The 22,602-nt window shown below is 32.2% G+C and overlaps 5 protein-coding genes across 7 annotated transcripts in view; 2 read left to right on the top strand and 3 right to left on the bottom strand.

Moving 5' to 3' along the window:
- The first annotated feature begins 313 nt into the window (after positions 1-313).
- On the top strand, positions 314-1,767 carry LOC105256023 (tRNA (guanine-N(7)-)-methyltransferase). The gene is made up of 6 exons (XM_011265635.3): positions 314-603; positions 684-808; positions 883-1,067; positions 1,151-1,264; positions 1,332-1,433; positions 1,508-1,767. The coding sequence occupies exons 1-6, from the start codon at positions 518-520 to the stop codon at positions 1,637-1,639; spliced, it is 744 nt and encodes a 247-aa protein (XP_011263937.1). The 5' UTR covers positions 314-517; the 3' UTR covers positions 1,640-1,767.
- LOC105256022 lies at positions 1,447-9,491 on the bottom strand. The gene is made up of 18 exons (XM_011265634.3): positions 9,364-9,491; positions 8,627-8,741; positions 8,288-8,507; positions 6,131-7,037; positions 5,845-6,049; positions 5,345-5,590; positions 4,992-5,220; positions 4,322-4,398; positions 3,965-4,235; positions 3,676-3,891; positions 3,424-3,612; positions 3,071-3,324; positions 2,727-2,979; positions 2,364-2,590; positions 2,042-2,210; positions 1,844-1,973; positions 1,622-1,758; positions 1,447-1,517 (listed from the first exon to the last, which is right to left on the bottom strand). Exons 4-17 carry the CDS (start codon positions 6,402-6,404, stop codon positions 1,682-1,684), a joined length of 2,817 nt encoding a protein of 938 aa, XP_011263936.2. The 5' UTR covers positions 6,405-7,037; positions 8,288-8,507; positions 8,627-8,741; positions 9,364-9,491; the 3' UTR covers positions 1,447-1,517; positions 1,622-1,681.
- LOC105256019 lies at positions 8,912-11,990 on the top strand. Its single transcript, XM_011265631.3, has 4 exons — positions 8,912-9,280; positions 9,392-9,624; positions 10,440-10,710; positions 10,783-11,990. Exons 1-4 carry the CDS (start codon positions 9,187-9,189, stop codon positions 11,244-11,246), a joined length of 1,062 nt encoding a protein of 353 aa, XP_011263933.1. The 5' UTR covers positions 8,912-9,186; the 3' UTR covers positions 11,247-11,990.
- Positions 11,991-12,120: 130 nt separating this feature from the next.
- LOC105256026 (acylamino-acid-releasing enzyme) lies at positions 12,121-16,669 on the bottom strand. Of its 2 annotated transcripts, XM_025406323.1 has the most exons (14): positions 16,404-16,669; positions 16,036-16,250; positions 15,760-15,923; positions 15,540-15,688; positions 15,146-15,407; positions 14,912-15,063; positions 14,646-14,814; positions 14,289-14,543; positions 14,070-14,207; positions 13,392-13,612; positions 13,204-13,283; positions 13,081-13,128; positions 12,673-12,888; positions 12,121-12,598 (listed from the first exon to the last, which is right to left on the bottom strand). In XM_025406323.1, the coding sequence occupies exons 1-14, from the start codon at positions 16,416-16,418 to the stop codon at positions 12,472-12,474; spliced, it is 2,211 nt and encodes a 736-aa protein (XP_025262108.1). In that variant the 5' UTR covers positions 16,419-16,669; the 3' UTR covers positions 12,121-12,471. The 2 variants fall into 2 exon arrangements, with proteins under 2 accessions (XP_025262108.1, XP_025262109.1); XM_025406324.1 differs by lacking the exon at positions 13,081-13,128 and having other exon boundaries at positions 12,412-12,598; positions 16,404-16,665.
- Positions 16,670-17,780: 1,111 nt separating this feature from the next.
- The window catches only part of LOC105256027, a 31,663-nt gene continuing 26,841 nt past the window's right edge, over positions 17,781-22,602 (bottom strand). For both annotated transcript variants that reach the window (XM_011265653.3, XM_011265651.3), the window contains exon 6: positions 17,781-22,512. In XM_011265653.3, coding sequence (XP_011263955.2) covers positions 19,930-22,512 — 2,583 coding nt within the window. In that variant the 3' untranslated portion in view covers positions 17,781-19,929. The remainder of the gene's footprint in view (positions 22,513-22,602) is intronic.

The following is a 22,602-nucleotide window of genomic DNA, read 5'->3' as shown; positions in this document are numbered from 1 at the left end:
TTCTCTCCGCTCAACTCCGTTAATACTGCTTTCAGCCGCCAGATGGTGCACGTGCACGCCTCGCTTCGATCAGCTGATCGTTCGCGCACGTGCACCTATGTGTCAAAAAATTGTATTTTTTTTCTCCATTTTAAATATAATATACTATATACAATAAATGTATATTTATTAATATTCAAGTTTTTTCATTATTAAGAAATCATAAAAAGATGTAATCAAATGCAGAAAAAAATGAATATGTCATATTGTTGAGTTCCTTTTTTTTGTGTAGTCTTTTTTTTATTACATATTTCCACGTCTTTCTTTTTCTTAAACAGTCAATATATATTTAATTTAATTAACTATAGTGAAAAGTCTAATTACAAAGTGTAGTAATTAATAAGCACGTTTTGTGTACAGTATTGTATATAACCTCTTAAAATACGCACGCGTGAACACGTGTTATATTTTGACACATTGCATTAGCGAAAGAAAAATTAGCGAAGCATTTAATTAAAAAAACATTAAGCGCGGGATCATGTCTATGACACTGGCATTACCCCAAAAGAAATATTATAGACAACGTGCACATTCGAATCCGATAGCTGATCATTGCATCGAATAGTAAGTAGAATTTTGCCATCATTTTCATTAATTTTTAAAATTTAAAAATTATTTTATATCATTTATTATTTACACATTAGTCCCATAAAACCAGAATTAATGGATTGGAGTGCCTTGTATCCACAATATTTTTCTGGCAATACTGAAGAAACACAGAAATGCGTAGAATTTGCAGATGTTGGTTGCGGCTATGGAGGATTGCTGGGTAATTTATCTTTTGTGAGCTAATACATTTTACTAAAAAATCAAAATGATCATACATAATAAATAAATTTTCAGTTGCCTTATCGCCAATGTTTCCCAATAGTCTAATACTTGGTATGGAAATCAGAGTAAAAGTGTCAGATTATGTTATGGATCGCATTGCTGCCTTGCGTTCGCAAAAGCCTGGTCAATATCAAAACATTGCCTGCCTGAGAACGAATGCCATGAAATACTTACCAAATTATTTCTTTAAAGGACAAGTAAAAATAAAAATCTTGTTTATCTGATATGTAAAAATATTAAATATGTAGTTTGTATTAATTAGGATTTTTAATTTGTATAGTTAAAGAAGATGTTTTTCTTGTATCCAGACCCACATTTCAAAAAATCAAAACATAAGTGGAGAATAATAAACAAATCTTTATTAGCAGAATATGCTTATGTGTTAGCTGAAGGAGTAAGTGTGTTGCTTAATTTTTTATATTAATTTTAAGAGGTCTAATTTTTTTTATTATTATACATAGGCAATTGTATACACTGTAACAGATGTAGAAGATTTGCATGAATGGATAGTTCAACATTTTCAAGAACACCCATTGTTTGAAGAAGTTACTAAACAGGATTTGGTAAGTATTTATAGCTGTTTATAGTTATTTATTTTTATGGTAATATTAAGCAAATTTTTTAATTGTTAATATAGGCGACAGATCCTGTAGTAGAAAAATTATATGAAAGTACTGAAGAAGGTCAAAAAGTAAGCAGAAACAAAGGAAATAAATTTTTAGCTGTATTTAGAAGGATCGCAGATACTTACATTGCAACAAGCAGCTAGCAGCAAAACTGTATATATACATTAATATCTGATATCTGATGATTATATGGCGAAAGATATTCTTGATGATAATCTTGTTGGCACATAAAGATCTTCATCGTCTTTACGTAATTGTGTTTCTAAAACGGATTGCAACAATTATTGAGAAATTAAAATTATTGAGAATTTTTTCTAATACTAAAATTGATATTTGACGATATACACCTTTTTTGATTGTCTTTCTTCTATTCATGCCAGATACTATGTTTAAATAGACTTTATGTCTGATATCTGTATGCTGAATTAGATGCACAGTCTTTAAAGCAAACTCTTCGTGCATTATGAGGAATAACATCTAAAAAGTACAAAGAGTTGATAAAGTGCTCTTTTTTAACAAATATTGAAATAGAAATAAAATATTACTCTTTCCAATATACGATTGATTAATGCTCGTGGTGGTGAAATATACGATCTTTGTACTAATCTTTTTCTTTCATGTAAATTCATTGTGAATTGCGAATAAAATAAACTCAATTCATTCTGCAAAACATCTTGCATAATGTTTTTAAATACTTTACTATTGACTATTTCCCTATAAAATAACAAATAATATAATAATAACTAAATAAATATTAAATAATATACGAAATTAGGACACTCTCTTCTCACACACATGTTATAAATAAATTATAAATCTAAATTTTTCGTTCATTATTATTATATTTGTGAAAATTAAGAATCTTACCATAATAGACCTTCGATAATAAATAAAGATCGACTGACATCCTTTTTCTTGAATTTCAGCATTTGTCTATTATTCTTCTCGATGTATATTCCCTTTGAAGGTGCATTTATTAATTCGTCCATTAGACTAATTTTCAGAAATTTATCTTCTTCACTATATATAGAACATCGAATCGTTATAGTTTTATAAAAGGTTTGAGGTTTTTCCAAAACTTCCATCGATGGTTTCTGAAAACAATGAAAAAAATGAAATAATTTAATCTTAAGAAAAATTTCTTGATTCTTGATTTCTTGATAATTTGAATATATATATATATATATAATATATATATATATATATATATATATATATACACACACTTACTGGAACGCTGATGCCTTTTTCTGTGATAGTAAATTGTCCTTTTAATTCTCGAGACAAATCTTCTAATTTGTATACACTTCTCTGATAAGCTCGTCTTTGACTAGTATTAATAAACTCACACGATATATTAACATCAATCACGCAAGGATATTTTTTAGTATTTATAGTTACGCGAAAACTTTTAACAGACATTGGTTTTATCACGCCTTTTTGTGGATGAACGTCCACGTCAATTACTCCGGAAATCTCATTTCTGAAAGAAAAAAATAAATATTTATTCCTTTTAGATGTATATATGTTACACCAATGAAAAATAATTTATTTCATAATTTAAACCAACAAACCTCTTCCATTCGTAAGCGAGTACGTCTTGTATTAAATTATTATGCATCATAATCATCTTCACTACGTGACTATGTGTAGGTATGTGCAAAACATCTATACAGTCAGTATTAAAATATATAGGAATATCGTCATCTTCAAAGTTACATCCGGACGGTACATATTCTCCAATTACTGCTGACTTATGCGGCAAAGAAGATTCGCCTTCCAATATAAGTTCTTCTTCTTTGTCACCCAGAATCAAACATAATTTGCCCTATTACAAAATGAAGAGAAAACTATATTTTTAGGCTTGGAAAAAGAAATAAATTATTCATTTTTTTCATTCACTCGTTTGTTGTATATGATGACAAACCTTAAATATACCAAATTGTCGTGGTTGAAATTTTAAAAGAATTGGAACGGAAGATTGCGGATTTACGATTGCGTGTGGAGACGCACAGGAAAAAACCTCATAGCAGTACTCTTGATTTATTTCGCGCATCATTCTGGGATTTACAGAAAACGGGATACTGTAATTTGTGCCATTATGTACCCAACATACCTGAAAAATTTTTACAGCATTTGTTATATAAGCGTTACATTATATTTAAATGAAAATAATAACCTGATAAATAGGACTCTTGTCTCCCAAGTAAATATGCTGAAATTTAAAATGCGTGCCGTTTAAAAGATGGAGCTTATTATCAGATCTGGATAATCCTTCAATCGTCATGAGCAAAAAGATATGACGATTATTTCCAAGGTCCAAGTCCCACTTCGATTCAGTTTTTCCTAATAATATGTAATGCAGCTCTAGAGTCATCCAGTTTTCTTCTCCTGGCTGTATTTTATTAAAATATATATAAAATACTAATAACAGATTAATAATTAAATATTAATGTAATGTTATATACTTTAAGATTTCCTGTTTTTGGTTGCACAGAGCACACTTTCCTGTGTGAGCAATCGTACTTTGCATGTTGCAACGATACGCCTTGGATTTTTGCAATGGGTCCGCAAGAACAGAGTTTCATTCTTTTAATATTCCAAGAAACAATTACTGCAGTTACGTTTCTTAAAAGCAATTTTATAACAACGGGATTTTCATGTAAAACCATCGCCGGAAAGTTTACGTACAACGTTTGTGACGTTTCTGCTTGTAAATCTTGAAGTAATGTATTGAATCTAAGTTTAAAAAAATTACAATTTATATTTATATGAGAGCAAAATTATCTCTCGAGATCGTAAATATGATATAAAATTTAGCATACATATTTATTTTCATCAGTTTCCACAGAAAAGCTTTGCTCACATCCGGATAAGGTCCATAACATTGTAAATTTGTTACCTATATTATTCGTTGCAATACAATTACTATATATATAAATTATTATATACATAATATATTAAATTTTATTATTTTTATTAATAAATTGTTGATGCTTCTCTATTTTAAAATAGTATGATTTCAAATTTGAAACAATACTATATATTGTATTTACTTTTAAAGTGGGCAACACGCATAAAGAACGCAATTTGCAGATGTTTCTTGGCATTTGATTCGGAATTAGTGCATCTGAGTGAACATTTAATCTCACAAAATATTGAACGAAAAATTCGTAATATCCCGGTGTGGTGGGTGTAAGAGAAACGGTGATCATTTTATCTCGTCCGGCAAAAACAGTATCTGTAATTGGCTGTATTTTTACATCGCGTTCTATATTTCCGATCGGCCAATTACAATGGCTACACTTTATCTTGTAATGGATGTTTACGGGACTCGAGTTAAATATGTGAAATTTTAATTCTTTTGTAGTTTTGTATGCCTGAATCCCAAAATTTAATTCGTCGAGTGCTGACTAGTGAATGCGTAAAAATATGCGATGTAGAAGTTATTTAATTTGCATACTTAATTTTATCAATAAATTAATTTTAATTTACCATAAGACAGCCAGATTTACAGCTTTCTATTACGTGTAACGTAACGCAAACGCTGGGACCAATGGGAATTTCGTCTTTCAATACAGTTAAAATGCACTTTACATCAAACTCGTAGTCTCCAATTGTAGTAGGGCAAAATATCCATTCATGAATGACGGTATCGTTAGGGCAAATTTTATTATTTTCACTTTGAATTCGGAGTTCAGGTGCCACATTAACAAACTCGTATCTAAAAAATCGATATTAATCAAAGAAAATTGCAATAATAAACTGATAATACATAGAATAATACTTCTAATTAACTTTTTGTAACAGGAGAAATAACAGCACACATTAATACTTTAAAAAGTTACTTTATCGTGTGTCGAGTAATATTTCGCATGTAGAATTGTTGCAATTCCCGACAATTTGGAAATGTTGGCGCAAACTTTACAAGATTTTGATCATTAAAACTAACATTAGCACATTCTGCGAATCCTCGAAAATCTATGAAACACTCCGATTTTGTATTTCCGTTGAAACGTATCGCCCAACGCTCTACGTAAACGCGTTCATTGTCAGTACCGGGTAACATACCGACTACAATGATCTGATAATTTCTAGAAAAGATCATAATATGTCAGGGAAAAAAATATTAAATGTATTAAAAATATCCATCAAATATGGTGTAAAAGTGTCTAAAAATATCTTGTATAAAATCTTGTATTAAAAATGTTTTGTATGCGTAAAAATAAAAATCATGTGATCGTCGTGCTAAATTATACATCTAACTATGCACGATATAAATACAATAATTTCTATTTAAATCCGAATCATTTGGACAATAAATTTTACTAATTGTAAGTGCAAATACTCATGAATTATTCCCATCATTGGTTTCACAACAAAGTGGCTCGATGTTGGCGGCACAAAGTGATACATCAATGGTAAATGCCCAAACTTTTTTATCAGGAATGTGGTGTAAATCGGAAATGACGGTAAGCAAGAAGGCATTTTGACTATATGAGGTATTTCATATTGGGGAATCCAACCATCGGAACAAATAGGAAAGGAATTACCTGCGAAAAAAAGAGCATATGATATTGCCATCAAATTAAGATAATCGCAGCATTATGTAAAAGTAATAAAAACACAGGTACCGATTAATCGCACGGACGTGATTGCAGGAAATGTAAGAGTTTCCTCAGAAAGATCTTCTTGTTCGATAAAAATATATCCAATGAATTCTCGTGCGAATAAATTGCTCCTTTTATTAGGATTAAATGTGATTTCGAACAGAACTGTTTGATATGCTGGTACTTTCGCAATAGCAGGTGTTATGTTAAAATTTTTTTCAATATCTATACAAAATCTGATATTAATTGCTGATAAAAGAGATGGAAAAATAAATCGAGGCATAACCAGAGAGGACATAGCCAGGAGGGGCGTAGCCAGGGGGCACAGTCTGCTCTTGAAAAATCAAGCAACTTAAAAATAATTCTATTAATTTTTGTTCAAATATTTGCAAGTTATTTGTAATATTGTATTATTTACAATAATACTTTTTCATATATATAATCCTCTTTTTTTGTCATCGGGCAGCGAAATTTCTCTGTCAGCTTTTTTGCCTGCTCTAGCATCTCAATGGCTACACCTCTGAATCGATGTATTTATAATTATATTTTGATTTGATAATTTCCGCGATACTTGAAAGGTAAAAAAAAAAGATAGAAAAACATATTAATGATAGCATCGTCATATACATTATGATTCAAGGATGAAACCTTGGTCCCATTTAATTAATACATCAGATCGAGTGTGATTAGTTAGGCATAAAGTTTCCGAAATTTTTTGCGTAGTATCTTCTGTCACCAAATTAGCTTGACCAAAATCGATGTAGTTTTTCGACAAAGAGATCGCAGGTAAATCTTGCGCAGCAACGATAGTATCGCTTGTGTAACCTTCGAAACCATTCTTCAATCTTGTAGGATAATTAAAGCGATTCTGTATGTTGGCTTTATGTAATATCGAACTGTAATAACCGTACACTTCTATAATAATCGGTCTCTGTAATTAAGAAAAATTTTGAATCATTTGAATATTTTGTATAATAAAAATTTTTTTCATAATTTAAAACAATAATTAAGAAAAATTTTATGCGATATATCATTTTAAATATATGCCGGGCTATAGAATAATAAATGAGCATCATCTAAACACACGTATCTAAGAAAAATATGATGTCCTTTTGCATAAAATTAAATTTTTAATTATTGATTGTCAATTTAATTTAAATTTTATTTTCATAACAAGAGATTGGTTTTAAAATTTATAAGAATAATTAAATTTTATAGATAAATTTTTCTATGTTTTTATCAATGATGAGCAATATAAAATAAATTCATATCATCTATAAATAGAAAGTGTTTCCGCATCCTCTAAAAAGGAATATAAAATATTCCTATATTTCAATATGAATTATTTATAAGAATTATTGTATCAATTCAAATGTTAGCCATGACATTATCTTGACGTAAGGCGCGGAAATTTACATTTGTTGATTTTAATTAAATTTTAATTTATTAAAAATCTAAAAATCTAAAATCTTTTTATTACATGATTCAGAATTAAACATGGCAAATGGCATGTGTAAATTCCAGCTTCCTGGGGCGCAAAAGTGATTGTTATGTATTTGCGAGAACGAGGTGTGATGTATCCTTGTTTTGCATCGATTTTGAATGATTTTTGCGTCAGATCAACATCGAACATAAAAATTGCCGTGGCTTTAGAATCGTTAACGAGCTTGATACGTTTCTTGACTTCGTAATTCTTACTCGTGCATATCATAATTAATCTCGTTGTAGACGTGGAAATTATAGGTCCTAGATATGTTATTAGTTACATCATAGATGATAATATTCATTCAACATAAATCTAACGTCATTCCTTATACACACACACATAATCGCAAGACAAGAAGGTACTACTCATGTCAGCATCCAGATAATTAATGATTCATAGCTATTTGCAATTCATTCTACGAAATTAAGTGAGAAATTTTCATACTTATTTAAGAGTCTGAAGATGTTTATCTTATCGTATCTCGGCTTTTAAAATATTATCGTGATTAAATAAATTCTTTTAAAAGGTCTATTAGTGTCAGTTATACTTTGTTTCAAAATTCTATCAATGTCAAGTGATCTAACTTCTTATTGTAAAAGATATATTATTAAGTATCTTTTTTAAAGCCTTTATAAAATCTTTAATAATGAAAGATACTCAGAATCACTGTTGTTCGAAAATAAAAAAATTCATACCAATACACATTCCACGGACTCTAATTTCCGTGCGTTCGCCAACGGAATCCATGATCGTAAAGTAATCTACGTTTACGGAGAGCGGGATGAACGGCCGATAATATATTCTGCACTTGTATACTTGGCCGGGAGACAAAGTCCACGAGTAACTGCATAATTCAAACACGTGATCCAGGGGATTGGTAATAGCATCTCTTCGAGCCTCGTAAGTCTGTTCCATCTGCATTATATATAATTAGCATTAATCATAATCGTGATTCACGATTTTGCGAATCTTACGATTTCTCATGCAACGAAACAGTCAGTTATTAGGTAGATCAAGAAATCAAATATACTAACGCAACTTTGATTGATTATCTCTATCCATTTGACAGCCGCGGCGCCCGCTTCCACTTCGCCAAACTCCACGTGGATTTTCCTACTCGGTTCTTCACATGACATTTTATCCCCGCTCCTATTATCAGACTATCAATTATTATTATTTCCTCAAAAGTGAATGTTGTTGCACTCCGAGAAAACGCGCGGCGACATTTCTTTCGAGGTCTCGATCACGTGATCGATGTCGATCTCGAACTCAATGACGTTTCGGATGACGTCGCGACTTGTTTTGGTTAGCTCCCCCTCCCACCCTCTCTCTCCGCGAGGAGGGAATGACGCATTTCTCGGTAAATACGTTCTCACAGAAGCCGAGTTTCAGAGTTGGGCTTCTCATTCCGCGCGATTCCACGAAAGTAATCCCTCGCAGAATCTATCTGACGCGGCAGTGGAAGAGAATAAACGGCATCTAATCATCCGCGCGTCGACCGTGCGACCGCTTTTAACGTTCTGCATATATGGCTTTGTGACACTTGCGGGCCGCGCGCGAGTCGCCCCGGGAAAAGAGGGAAGGAAAAAAAAAGATGGTCCAGCCACGCGCCTCAACGAGCGTCGTCTGTTTCCTGATCGCGACCGTCCATCTCTGCTCGTGCATGCGTTACGACAATTATAACGAGTGTAAGTTTCCAAGTTTGGTTCACGATTTATCGCGAATGGCATGACACTCGTGTGTGTATTTATACTGTCGTTTCTAACCTCACCTTCCGTGTGTGCTCTTTCTTCCCGTAGATGCCCTCGAGAATGAGAGGTTCTGTCATCCTTTGAACAAGAAGCACTCGCACGATGTACACAATAGTACCGCGACGATCGTCAGGTCGCATCACATGTTCGATAGTTGGATCGTGAAACGCAATCTTACGTGCATGTTCACCTTCAAGATTGCGAGAAACGAAGGCATCTTTGCGGTTATCCAGAGAATGTCTTTTCGACAAAACGGCAATCAGTGTTTGGATTATGTACGGGTGAGTTGACGGATGATGAGCCCGGATGATTTCCGAAGCAAGTCAGATTTCCTCCTTAATTTAACCGAGTCTTTCACGAAATTTTCCATTCTGTGGAATAAAACTGTCTGAAAATTAAAATTTATTTCATCTATTATCGCAAAGATTATATCAGGCAAATTTCAATGTAGGTACATTTAAAATAAGTTTTTTACTTTTTTGCATTTCAAAGTTTTAAAGTATGCGTGTATGTAAATATAAAATATTAGCATTTATGCATAATATTAACATATATGTTTCATTATTATATTTAACAATAAGAAGTAATTGTGGTTATAATCTTTGAAAATATTCTTCTTGAAGATCTACTTGAAGTAGTAATTATTTAGCATTACATAATTACCATTTACGTTCATATCCTATGCGATAATACTATTTCAAGAAAAGAAATTTAAATTAATATAAATATATTATAAATATATTATATAACAAACATGAAAAATATCACATGTAACTAGAGTTTGATTTGTTCAATGATTCTAGAAAATTTGCTATATAATATTTTAACAAATTTTAAACAAATTTTAAATTAATTTTCTCGAATTATTAAAAGATTGTATTAACTTTCAGATTAAATTTAAATAAAGTTTAAATACATATATAAATTTAATATATATAAAGATAATGAATACTGTGCTTCTATATTTTATATTTAACAAATTTATATTAACAAATTATTGTTGATTATAATAAAGCAAAGAATTAATTAAAATTATATTATGATACAAATAAAATTTGCACTTGCAATATTAGACCCTTAATAGACGTTCTATTAGTTTAAGAGAACTGATGGTCATCATACAGAAAAATTATGTGGGAAGATAAATCACCAGACAACGTACTTTCCGATTATTGAATCTGAAGATAATTTACATAATATGAATGACACCTTGCTGCAATCATATGACAAGTATGCCGAGTTTGATCCCATTAGAAAATGGAAATTTCCAATGGATTCAGAATTTGAAACTGAGATATTCATCTCCAAGGAGAGACTGTTGGATGGAGAAAATCTGGATCTTAGTATAGTCTATACTCCATACAGAAGTATGTTTCTCATTCCGATATATCAAATATAATAAATATATACAAATTACAAACAATTTTATTTATTTGCAGATTGCAAAAAGCTGGATCCCGAACGATTCAAACCAGTTGGACGTAACCTTTGTATTCGGAAGGAATACCTGTGCGATATGATTTACAATTGTCCGTTCGGTATCTGTTCGGATGAAATTAATTGCTCATATATAATCACCGATCGGTTTCCCAAAAACGATACTGCCACGAAAGTCACTGTAGGAGCAGTCACCACCATGATCCTCTGCTTCATTATTTTCATTATGTGTTTGTGGATCTGCAAGAAATCTCGCAAGTTGTGCTGGTCATCGGATTGCGCCGGTCCGAACATGTGCTCGCGGCCTAATTCCTTACCGGACACGGACGGAGGTCTGGGATCCAATCGTGCAGTACCCACGGCTCCTATGCTGGAGGTCGCAGTATCTTCCCCTGTTGCGAACAAGGATCTGCCTCCCAGTTATGACTCGTTATTTCCCGAACATAGTAATCCTGCCAGATTGTAAGTTATTGAATCTGATTAGAGTTAAGCATTGAATACATCGTCTAATGTTTTAATTAGACGCCGTGTTGCGTACATCCATGTGACGTAACTAGATCGCCCTTATACATAAATTTGTTCCACAAAGTGTGAGCAAAATTCTATTGAATATAAGAGGAGGGCCTTGACAAACAAAAACTAATATGAATCTAGCATTAATTTTGATATCGTGTACTAACACAAACTGAAAGATATAAGCAGCTTTAGAATATTGATATTACAGACGAATAATAATGGAGAGATTTGTATAATAAATACGTATAATAGAGATTCTTTTAGTAATAAATTTTTTTCTCAGACGAATTCACATTTTCTCTCATATTCCTCTCTTTTTATGTGAATAAGAAAGTCTTTAAAAATCAATTAATTTTTTTATATATGTCAATTTTGATAAATTTGACCAATGTAATTAACTTTTACAATCAAAACGCTTCACTATATAGTTACGTCACTGCACTGCAGTACTATCATACTAACATGTTTGTTTCTTGTACATTGATGAAATTACAAGGAATGCACAATTACTATCTAACTCGGTTAAGTTTTGTTTTTTCTTATATATAGCTTCTTTAAGTTTGAATTTCAATGGTTGATATTATTTTCTAATAAATATTAAAGAAAATGTATATTGCAAGATGTTTGTTCATTAATCAATGAAAGAACAGATTATGAAATCGCTTTTTGATATTTAACAAAATATGATTTTACAGTCTTACATCAAGATATCAATGCAGTATTTCTTTAATATGTTAATTAATTGAAGTTATTTCTTATTGATTAATTTTGCTCATTTAAATTATATATGATATTTGTATTAATATTAGGCAAAAAAAGTAACTTTTAATTATATCAAAGAAAAAAATCTAATGGAATCTATTGTGTTCATAGATACATTCACAAAACAAATAATACGTAAACTTGCTATATTGTAGCATGCTTTTTGATAAATGATATATCTTTAGGTATACACGTGGATATGTATGTAACAACTTTTTTGTATCTATAAAAGTATAAAAATTTTATAACAATATAGACCTTATAGGCGTGTGCGTGTATATTTTTGAGATTGAATGTTATATAAGTCTCTTTATAAAATGTATGCAATAATAATATGTAAATATCCAATTTGTGATAATAAAGACTTATAGATATATATATACACATGTAAAAAAATGTTGCAAGATGAACATTTATTTCTTGTCTTTGAATTCTGTACGTATAGATGTATGCTCGAGTAACCACAGACAATCGTTGATAATATGATCAATCTCAGCTGGTCCAGTTGATAATGGATGATTGTCCTCGTATACGAGCATTCTGTAATGTGTAAATTTTTTCGATAACGCAATATATGATTTTAAGTTCAGTTTGTATTAAGAGTACCAACTTACTTAGTTTTCACTTTATTAGTTTTGAGCCGATGGTACCACATTGTTCCTTGAGAGGATGGTACTCGCAAATCTTTCGTTCCAATACAAATCAAAGTAGGCGCCTTAACTTTATCGATGTGGAAAATTGGCGAGCATTTCTTCATTTTTACGAACATGTCGATGTTATCGGGCCACGAACCGCTAACAACGTAAGAGAAACCTGCTTCTACAGCGCACCTGCAATGAAAATTAAATCGCATTCGTATTAATACATAAAATATTACAAACATTTGTGTGTGTGAATTATCATCATATATAATTCACAATACATTTTATAAAAAAGAGAAAAAAGGAAAACTGTATTTCAGTCAAGCTTAGATTAGTCGCGTTTGATGGATTCGAGACACTTGAAATAACGGTTAAGCTTACACATTATGAAGATACGCTATTTTTTCTTCCTTAGTCAGAGTATTGCGACTGAAATACAAATACGGGATATTGAATAATTTAGACGTTAATATTAACGTTATTAGATGTTAAATATCTGTTTACCAATCTGGAATATCCGATATGCCGAACATGATGGAGATATCGATTACCGGATTTCTCGCGACTACTGCTTTGTACATATCCTGAAGTAAAAATAGATTTTTATACAGAATAAATATATTTGTTTGTGTATAATTTACGCGATATTTAAATTATTAAATTTAGAAATTTATTATATCTGTCTCACTTACCGGAGCTTGTCCACTTAAGTGTGTTACCAAAAATCCACCATGAGATCCACCGCAAAGACCTATGCGTTCAGGATCGAGCCAAGGATATTTTTTGATTGCTTCTTGTGTAGCAGTTATGCAGTCCTTCACATCTACGTCTCCAACTTTTCCTTGAAGGTATTCTACAGTCGCACTACCCATTCCCGTTGAACCACGATAATTTACTTGTATTACCGCAAAACCTGAATTTTTATAATTAATTATGCATAAATTTGAATTTTATATAATTAATTAAACATATATAATCTGTTTGAATGTTACAGATTTAGATATAGCCATTAAATATATGACTCTATTCCATAAGAAAACATTTGGCTTTTATCCATGATGCAGATTTCTCTCTAAATTGTACATTAAGGCCAATAAATACAAGATTATATTTAAAAAATATTTTTTTTCTATTATGGTCGTCATATTCTACCATTTCAATTTTTATTTTACTAAAATATGTGAATTGAATTTATTCTCTCTCTTAAAACAAAGTATAAGTAAATGGAAGAATATCAGTGTATAAGATTTGAAATTTAACAATAAGAACAGCATCATAGAATAGAATAACTTTGACTGATTTGCGATCTATTTCGATGTATTTCTTGCTTATACCTATGCACAGAAATATGATCTAATATGACACAATACCTGCTGATACCAAGAAAGAGTGATCCAACGAAAATACGTTTGTGAAATTGCTATGAGGACCTCCATGTGGTATCACTACAAAAGGAACTGATTTATCTTTACCACTTTTCGGACCAAAGTAAATAAAATTAAATTGCTCTGAAAATAACATATATACAAAGATATAATTTTTTGAGATAATTATAAGAAAAAGTTGCATAAACAGTACAAGGTACTTACTTATGCTGTCATCATTGTTATAAACATATTCATTAGATTCATACATAATTTCTTTAAGCTCATCAATTTTTATTGGAGTTGTAATTGTAATTCTAGGGATATCACCAATATTTGCTGTTTTACTTTTAAAACGACCTACCATAAGACTAGCAGGTTGTGTTAAGGAGGTATTTAAAAATGCAATTATATCCCCTTTTACATCCAGTATACTAAGGCTACTTCCATTGTTTTTTATTTCAGTAACATCCTTTGTTTCTGTAAATAAAATTTATAATTTTTATGGGTGGTATAAATAGCAGGGAAAAATATTATTGTGCTAAATTATAATTCTATTGTCATAAAATTTTAATATCTTACTTATATTAACAATATATGAAACGATATTGTTTCTTTGCGGTGTACTGAAAAATAAGTACTGAGAATCATCACTCCAACAATGATAAGGCAAACGACCATATATCCCATAAAAATGCTTGTTGTGATTAATTGTCTTGCTCATTTGTACTATTTCCACAATTTGATTAATCTAAATTTAAAATATAAAAATTTCATTCTTAAAACAATAAACAAATTTTCTCTTTTAATTTCTGGTTAATGTAATTTTTAATTTAACATGATATTACATGATTTTTCTCTATTCTCAAGTCTCGTAGCATAAGCGCATGTGCATTATGATGCGGGAGAGCACCAGCCTCCCTCTGTAACCAAACAAGATAATTTCCATCAGGGCTAATTCTAGGGCTGTGCACAGCGCATTCATCGTCAGATAATTTCCCTGTATAATAAAAGTTATCATAATATTTTTTTCTGTTTTTAATATATATACTTTCTGTGGCAACTATTTAAATATTTCTTACGATATTCTCCATTTTTCAATAAAAATATCCAGGAATATCTGTTAGTGCATGCAACTAGTCCTAGGTATTGTGGCTCGTGCTTCCAAGCAACACCAACTACATCCTGATCTTTTGTCCAAATCACTTGACCAGGGGAAAGCTCATCTGGTATTCCAGATAAAACCGTAATATTGTCTGTTGTTGTATCAAGAACTACAACAACAGGTCGATGTTTTCCTACCAGCTGCTCTCCCCAATGTGGCTTATAGATATATTCATTACCCTGAATTAACAGACAAAATGCAGTAAATTATATATATATATATATATATATATATATATATATATATATATATATAAAGTATTATGAAATATATTATGAAATATATTTTCGAAAAAATAAAAGACTACCGACCACTGTTGCTTCTTCATCTTCTTTCTTCTCCTTATCTTTCTTATCTAATGGCTTTTGCTTATAAAACGGTTCTGACTTAGGAAGCTTCTTTTCTGCTATATATAATACTTTAGTATTATCAGGAGACCATTCAAACGATCGGAATTCGACTGCAAAAAAAGCAAATATTGTAATACATATTAAAAAATAAATTTTTTGTTTATATGATATTTATTTATACCATCTGTATAAACATCGCCATGAACATCCAAAGCAGATAAATCATAATTCTTCACGATATGTTGCTTATCCCAAATTTCTATAAATTGCTTTGTAGAATTATCAATTGTAGCTTGTCGCAATACAGCTCTATGTTCTTCATTTTTTGTCAAAGTAGACATGAGCCTATTTAACACAGATTTATTCAAATGTAAGCAATATTTGTATGATAATAGTAAGTATTATCTTATCTTTATAAAACATATATTTATTAAACATATATGCAAATTATATGTACTCTGTGGTAACGTCAACTGGAAATCCACTTGAGATTGGAGTTAGGTCTGAATTTAAGTCATATTTCTGTAAGAAACGTTGGTCCGTCTTCCTCTCCAGATTTCTCTGTGTCCATAAGCCCTGTATGGATAATCTATTCGCAACACCCAGGATCCGTGCACTGCTTAAAGATGGATGTGCAGCTAACGATTTGTATAAGTTTACCAGTTCTTTTACCTGTAACGATTTGTATAAGTTTACCTTCTCTTACCCTTTTAAAATACATATTTCTTTTTTAGATAATCACTTCATAGGTTATACATTTTACACAGATTTCTTATTATAAAAAATTATAGAAAAATATCAACAATTTATAAGGGAAATGCATACCTGAGCAGATGCCATCCTGATTTTCCTGTATCGTCTCTTGATGCGTCTTCCAATACGAATGTTGAAAAATACACATACGTTTAAGTAAAAAGCTATTATTTAAACAATGATAACTGATGATAATGAACTGACAAGTAGATATATGGCGCAGTTAATATGCGATATCGCTATATTAATAGATACACTTTTACAATCGTTGTAAATACATAAAATGCAAACCGCGAAAAAATTCCAAAATATTACGTTGATTGTAAACTAACCATATATTTCAGTTGACAGTATTTCAGTGCTTCTAATCATTGATCAATCAAGATAAAGAAATATGTGCTTTTTGTCCAAATTGAATCATCGGGAGCGTCCCGTTTGACCACAGCCAATTATATCGACTTGTGCCTAGGGTAACCAGCAACGATTAACCAATCAGAGAGTCCTATTTTGAATTGGCCAATTGGCGACGTGTCAATCGGGTGCCACCCGAATCATCAAACGAAGTATCGAACATAAAGGTGCCATACATGGCAGCTTCAAGCCTCGTAGTGCGATTGCGGCTTAAAAGCGGGCCATGACATCTCTCAATCTTCTCTCTGCTAGTATAATATATAAAATCCCTATGATTTTGACTTTATTCCGCGAAAAACTGGTCGTTCAGGCTCCTGTCTGTGATACATAAGTTTATTTAACAAATTTGTATTTTTTTGCTTTCATGTAAATTTGTGAAATGAAAGACATAGAACGTTTTATAAAGATTAGGCAGCAAAAAGGACTCGTCAACCAACGCGAATCTACATTACTTAATTATACTTTCTATAAAATATATTTTTCTTTTGAAATAAATTTGTTAAAACAAATTTTTATTTGCTTCACAATTTTAACTTAAATTTATTTTAAAAGAAAAAGAAGATATTTTATAAAGTTATAAAAAAATGCAATTGCAAGAGATCAAACTGATGGCACTTCTTCTGTTACGTTTCATCGCAATTTTAAAATATTGCAGTCATATATACACAATTTGAATAAATCAAGAGCATATAGTTGATTTTAAAAATTGAAACATTTTATTCATATTTTTATAAGCAAAAACACAACAAAATTCAAGTACACTTATACCATACGTGTTAACTTCAACTAAAATATAATTGTACAGTAATATGACTCGATGTAAGATGCAACGCTTTAATGCCTTTATGAATTTATCGCATACCATGATTAGATCAGTCTGATAAATAGAAGTTGATTATTTCGCGAAAAGGAATCAAAGAAATTCTCGTTTGGGGTATGCATGCACTGATAAAGATCATTATCGCAGCCTTGTCTGCGCGCTTTTCTTTATCTTTCTCTCATCAATTTTTTAAACAAATCAACTGTATCACGATCTTGCTACTGACTATTATCAAGGAGAGTGCTTTGAAATAGTTACAAAAACGGCCGCCACAGAATAAGGCACACAATTGATGCAACGCGCATTTCAATTTAACGATATATATTCGTACTTATATTTAATATATTTTGGTGTGAATGAACGTTTGTAGAGCTATACGGATCATCTTGGAAATGATTTATACGTATGCTTAAGGAAACTAGAACTTTGCACAGGAACAATGGTGTATATGTATATATATCGCTGCTATGTGATAATAAATTTTGTTATCGCCTTTTCTTTCATTATCATCTTTACCAGCATTGTTTTATCCTTTATTCGCATCGCGAATAACTAACTTTATCATTTTATTATCTCATCATTGTTTTTATATATTATTGATATTATCATCTTATCATGTTTCTCTAATTGTTTTTGGATTGATCGATATTGTATTTACATATTTCTTTGAGGTATATGTTATGCATATTGTGATATGGGATATATGTATGCAATGAGATTTCATGAACCATGTCTATCAATTGACCTACGTAATATGCAACCTAAAGTACTCTCGATCTATTCTTGACAAATCAATTAAAGCGTGAACTATGTCGTAACAAGTGTTATAGCTTATTATGTGTGGTAAGTACACATATGCATCTCTTTGCGGTGCGTTCATCCGATTCCGATCTGAAACGCATCTATGATAGAAAAAAAATCTTTTTATTTTTTCCTGATTTTTTTCGGTAAATATTTAGAGTGAAGATCATCTTATCTTTTCGAAACTTTGAGATGTGAAAGATAAATTTATGTAATAAAAAGTGCCAGATATGAAAGTACATTAATTTAAAAAAATGTCTTAAAAATGATACATCTTTAAAATTGATAGCGGGAAAAATTTTATGGATTTTGCGACATAAATTACATATCATAGCAGAGTTTCCAAAAAATCTATATAATAATCTTTATTCTAGACATTTACCGATCTCCAATGCAGATTATTATTCTTTAACCATCATAAGCTTTCTATATACATTTCGTTATACTTTTCAACAGGCTAAGGTACATCTACAAGTAGCTCACTGTTTTATCGCTGCTCGTTTTCAACTAGTATCTCCTATGAGAATGTGATATTACATCCTGTATGGTTATTACGTATCGCTATTTTAAAAGCATGTATTATTGGACTATCTATTCTGTCGATTTTCTTCTGTATACAATATATATTTCCCTTCTCGACTAGAAAAAAAAGGTTTAAAACCTTACAGATGAATATGCACAGGATACTCCAATGATGCTAAGTTGAAAATTGTGAGCAGTCAGAACTTCCCTAAGCAAAAGGCCATCCAACGTGATCACGTGCAACAATAACTCTTAGTCTTTTAACATTCATGTCTTTTATGTAGATTGTAAAAATAATGCTTTAGTCATTTCCAGAGGCAGATTGTTATGAGAGATATCGTAGTGAGAATAAAAATAACAGCTTGGCATTCTATGCCTCGACAAATATTCCTTCATATGTGTGTAATTCTCTCTTTCATTTCATTTAAAATAACATTTTTTATATTCGCGAAAAACAACGTATTGCCTCTTGATAAGCTCGGTCCAGATAAAAGCTAACATTGCGAATTTGTTTTTTTTTTTTTATGAAGAATAACATACGGCAATGTTCTCAATGACAATAGTAAAATACTATTGTAGAATGATACTACACGCATGCTTCCACACACATAAAATTTTGAAGATTTTTCACAAAGAATACAATTACAAAGCAAACTCTTACAACTATTTACAAAAATGGATCTGCAATGCTTTCGAAACAACATTTAGTCCTTCTTGAGCGTGTCATTGAATTTTCGAAAGAATATCGATTCGAATATCGAAATCTTTGCTCAATAGGAGGTAAAATATTTGGTTTTGACTTATGAAGAGGTATTTATACACGTACTTATACGTGCCTCCTGATATACCCGAGAAAAGCGCAACATCTTATGGCCTACTTCGACAAGGACGGCCTTTCGACGCGCGCGATTAGAATAATATATTATTATAATATATTCTGTATCACACAATTTCCTTCTTCTATACACATTCTATGTTATAATAATATATTTTCTCATTTGAAGGAAAGTTTGTGATAAAGGGTATATCTGAAATTTTCCAATATTATTGTATGTTACAGCATACTGCTCTGCACGGTACCGGACCTTCACTATTCTGACCATACAGAGGACGTTGCTTGAATATTTTCGAATCGAATGCTAAGAACGGCGATTTTCCGGTATAACAACTCTCATATACTTCGAATGCCTCATCGACGGGTATTTTTTCATCTTCCGAAACAACAGCCTGATTTCTATTCGGTATAAAGATCGGAATCTCTTCGCTGCAGAAATGCTCAATGATTTTTTCAGAATTATTTGGCACAGTTTTCGGTTTTGATGAGATTACTGACGTGCTAAATTCCTCGCTCGACTCTTCCTCTACACTGATAGCGCTATTCTGCTCCAACTTATAATATTTCTGCACATGTTCCACTATAGCTCTTTCGATTTCCAAGTTATCCTCTTCCGCAGCTTCACCCTCGTACAGGACCCCCGGACTTTGCAGCATCCTTCTCGGGGTTATCACAGGTTCTATAGTTTCCGCTTCCCAGCACTCCAATACATCAGGCTCCTCTATGCTTACAGAGGACGCTATCATTATACTATTTTCGTCATTCTCGCTGCTATTTCTGGTCTCCTCTGTATTTTTATTGATCATATCGATACGAGCAGCGGTCTTCATCGCGCTTGAATTATCTTGACCATTAAGAGATGGAACAGCTTCGTACAAGGACATCGGTAATAATTTGCCATCTTTCGAGACAATGATTTCCCCTTTCTCAAACGTCCGTACACTCACCATACCGTATTCCTTCGATTTCTTATCTTTCTCATCATTTAAAACGTCTATACGTCGCATTTTGATATCGATATTTTCAACGTGATTTCTATTGACTTTTCTCGATGTCTTTATTCGTTTTGCATTAACTCTTTTCGAGTTTATCCGAGAACTTAAAGCAACCCTCATACCCGCAACGCTATCCTTCTGAGTAAATTCGCAAACGTCACCAACATTGTTTTTCGGCGTATTTCTTAATCTCACGGCAGCAACGAAGTCCTCCAATCGATTACAGGAAACCAACGAGGAAACCAATTGATTTTGCGTCTTCTCATCAACATTTCTGTTCCGCTTATCGATTATCTTCGCTTTTCCTTTTCTTTTTGTACCTTTCGCATCTCTTTTTCTTCTGCCGATCGATATTAACGTCGAATTATCCTCCATCTGATTGTTTTTGACGTTGTTATTGTTGGTCCTTGCGAATTCGCCGCAGCTAGCCGTGCGTGACAACAATGTAACGTTGTCGACGCCGCTATTAGCAGATAGTGCAGGCATGGGGTTGCCTTGCAAGTTTTTTGGCGGCTTAGCATCCATTTCTTCATCGTCGTCCTCATCCGTCTCGCTTTCCGAGGTTGACGCCGATGTCACGAAAAGATCGGGTGAATTCGCCCGACGTAGCCATTCCTTCACAGCGGCTGTGATGGGATATTCCGATAATCGAGTTTGACTCTCGAATCCGGAATCCTCGTTTAAAACCTCTATCGTATTCTGATTCGTTTTAGTCTTATTATTTTCGTTACTGTGCATCTCTAACGCGATCTTATTGTTTGTCGCTTCTTGATCAGTCTCGTCCAATTTGTTGTTCGCGACTGTGCACGAATCCTCCAACAGCTCGACGGCTTCGAATTGTTGTATAAGTTTTCCGTTCTCCATGTCTAAATCCGGTCCCGGAGTAGGTTCTCTCACAAATTTCGAACCTTTTTTGCTGTATTTTTTGGGCAATACGAACGATGTTGTTCGCATAATTGACGAATTGTTATTATGTTGTAACTGTCGAACTTCCTCTTCCTCTCGTTTTTCGTTAACCTCTATTGTAATTGAATTGGAGAAATTATCCTGAGAACTTGCCAATTTTGACTTTTCCGTTAAATCGATAAAATGTTCGGAGTATCTCTCGCCATTGGTTAAACCTTCTCCAGGATATTCGATGCAGTTATTCATTGCAGTTAACATATCTGTCACATTAAAATCATTGCTACTTTCGAATAGCTCATGCTTCGCGTTGGCACTGGTTAAACCATCATTCTCGATTAATAACTCTTCGTGATCAATCAGAGCATTGCTATTTTCCGCAGTCTCGTTTGTCACATCTGCGACTAGATGATTCTCTTGACTATTAATGCTTTCTGCATTTTTATTCTTTGGCTTGTGTTCAACTATTGCCGAATGAATATATTCCACTGGTGTTTCCACTGGCGTAAAGATGTGCTGTGTATCGCAGATTGTTGCGTCTTTTTGATTCGTTGGACTTTGGACAGTGGAATCACATGTCTTTTCAGTCTGGCGGCTGGAGGGTTCAGTTTCGACGTAGGATGATACATCCGATACATCGTTGGCAGACGATATAACTTCTTCGGCCACAGTAGTGACAACGGGTGTCGAAACAGGACTAGAGAGGATTCGAGTTTGGATGGTCGGCCGTAATTGAAATTCCTGGCACTCGGGATTGAGTGGCCAATTCGCAGCCGTTGTCGTAGTTATACTCGCAGTCGTTGCTGGACATTCTGACCAAGGTAATCGGGAAGACGATATATCATTATCACATTCGGAACTGTACTCCCCTTCCTCTTCATCTTCGGTATTACCCTGAATTTATTAAAAAGATATATTAATGGTTTAACATCAGCGAAATTTTAATCAAATATTTCAAAATAAAAATTGTTTGGAGGAGATTTT

This window comes from Camponotus floridanus, unplaced genomic scaffold (genome assembly GCF_003227725.1).
Source record: "Camponotus floridanus strain SB8 unplaced genomic scaffold, Cflo_v7.5 scaffold14, whole genome shotgun sequence".
In the NCBI taxonomy this organism is placed as follows: domain Eukaryota; kingdom Metazoa; phylum Arthropoda; class Insecta; order Hymenoptera; family Formicidae; genus Camponotus; species Camponotus floridanus.
This window is presented reverse-complemented; position numbering and strand designations above follow the sequence as displayed.

Bases quoted from the DNA above. Each gene is read 5' to 3' on its own strand.
- LOC105256023 (XM_011265635.3), top strand. From the start codon at position 518: ATGTCTATGACACTGGCATTACCCCAAAAGAAATATTATAGACAACGT. The intron at 1,265-1,331 runs GTAAGTGTGTTG...TATTATACATAG, and splicing joins CTTATGTGTTAGCTGAAGGA to GCAATTGTATACACTGTAAC. The intron at 1,434-1,507 runs GTAAGTATTTAT...TTGTTAATATAG, and splicing joins AAGTTACTAAACAGGATTTG to GCGACAGATCCTGTAGTAGA.
- LOC105256026 (XM_025406323.1), bottom strand. The intron at 14,815-14,911 runs GTAATATCATGT...TTTTAAATTTAG, and splicing joins TGAGAATAGAGAAAAATCAT to ATTAATCAAATTGTGGAAAT. The intron at 12,889-13,080 runs GTAAGCTTAACC...TTTTCATTGCAG, and splicing joins ATAGCGTATCTTCATAATGT to GTGCGCTGTAGAAGCAGGTT.
- LOC105256019 (XM_011265631.3), top strand. From the start codon at position 9,187: ATGGTCCAGCCACGCGCCTCAACGAGCGTCGTCTGTTTCCTGATCGCG. The intron at 9,281-9,391 runs GTAAGTTTCCAA...TTCTTCCCGTAG, and splicing joins TTACGACAATTATAACGAGT to ATGCCCTCGAGAATGAGAGG. The intron at 9,625-10,439 runs GTGAGTTGACGG...ACGTTCTATTAG, and splicing joins AGTGTTTGGATTATGTACGG to TTTAAGAGAACTGATGGTCA.
- LOC105256022 (XM_011265634.3), bottom strand. From the start codon at position 6,404: ATGTCCTCTCTGGTTATGCCTCGATTTATTTTTCCATCTCTTTTATCA. The intron at 2,591-2,726 runs GTAAGTGTGTGT...CATTGTTTTCAG, and splicing joins AAAAAGGCATCAGCGTTCCA to AAACCATCGATGGAAGTTTT. The intron at 2,211-2,363 runs GTAAGATTCTTA...GTTATTTTATAG, and splicing joins ATTATCGAAGGTCTATTATG to GGAAATAGTCAATAGTAAAG.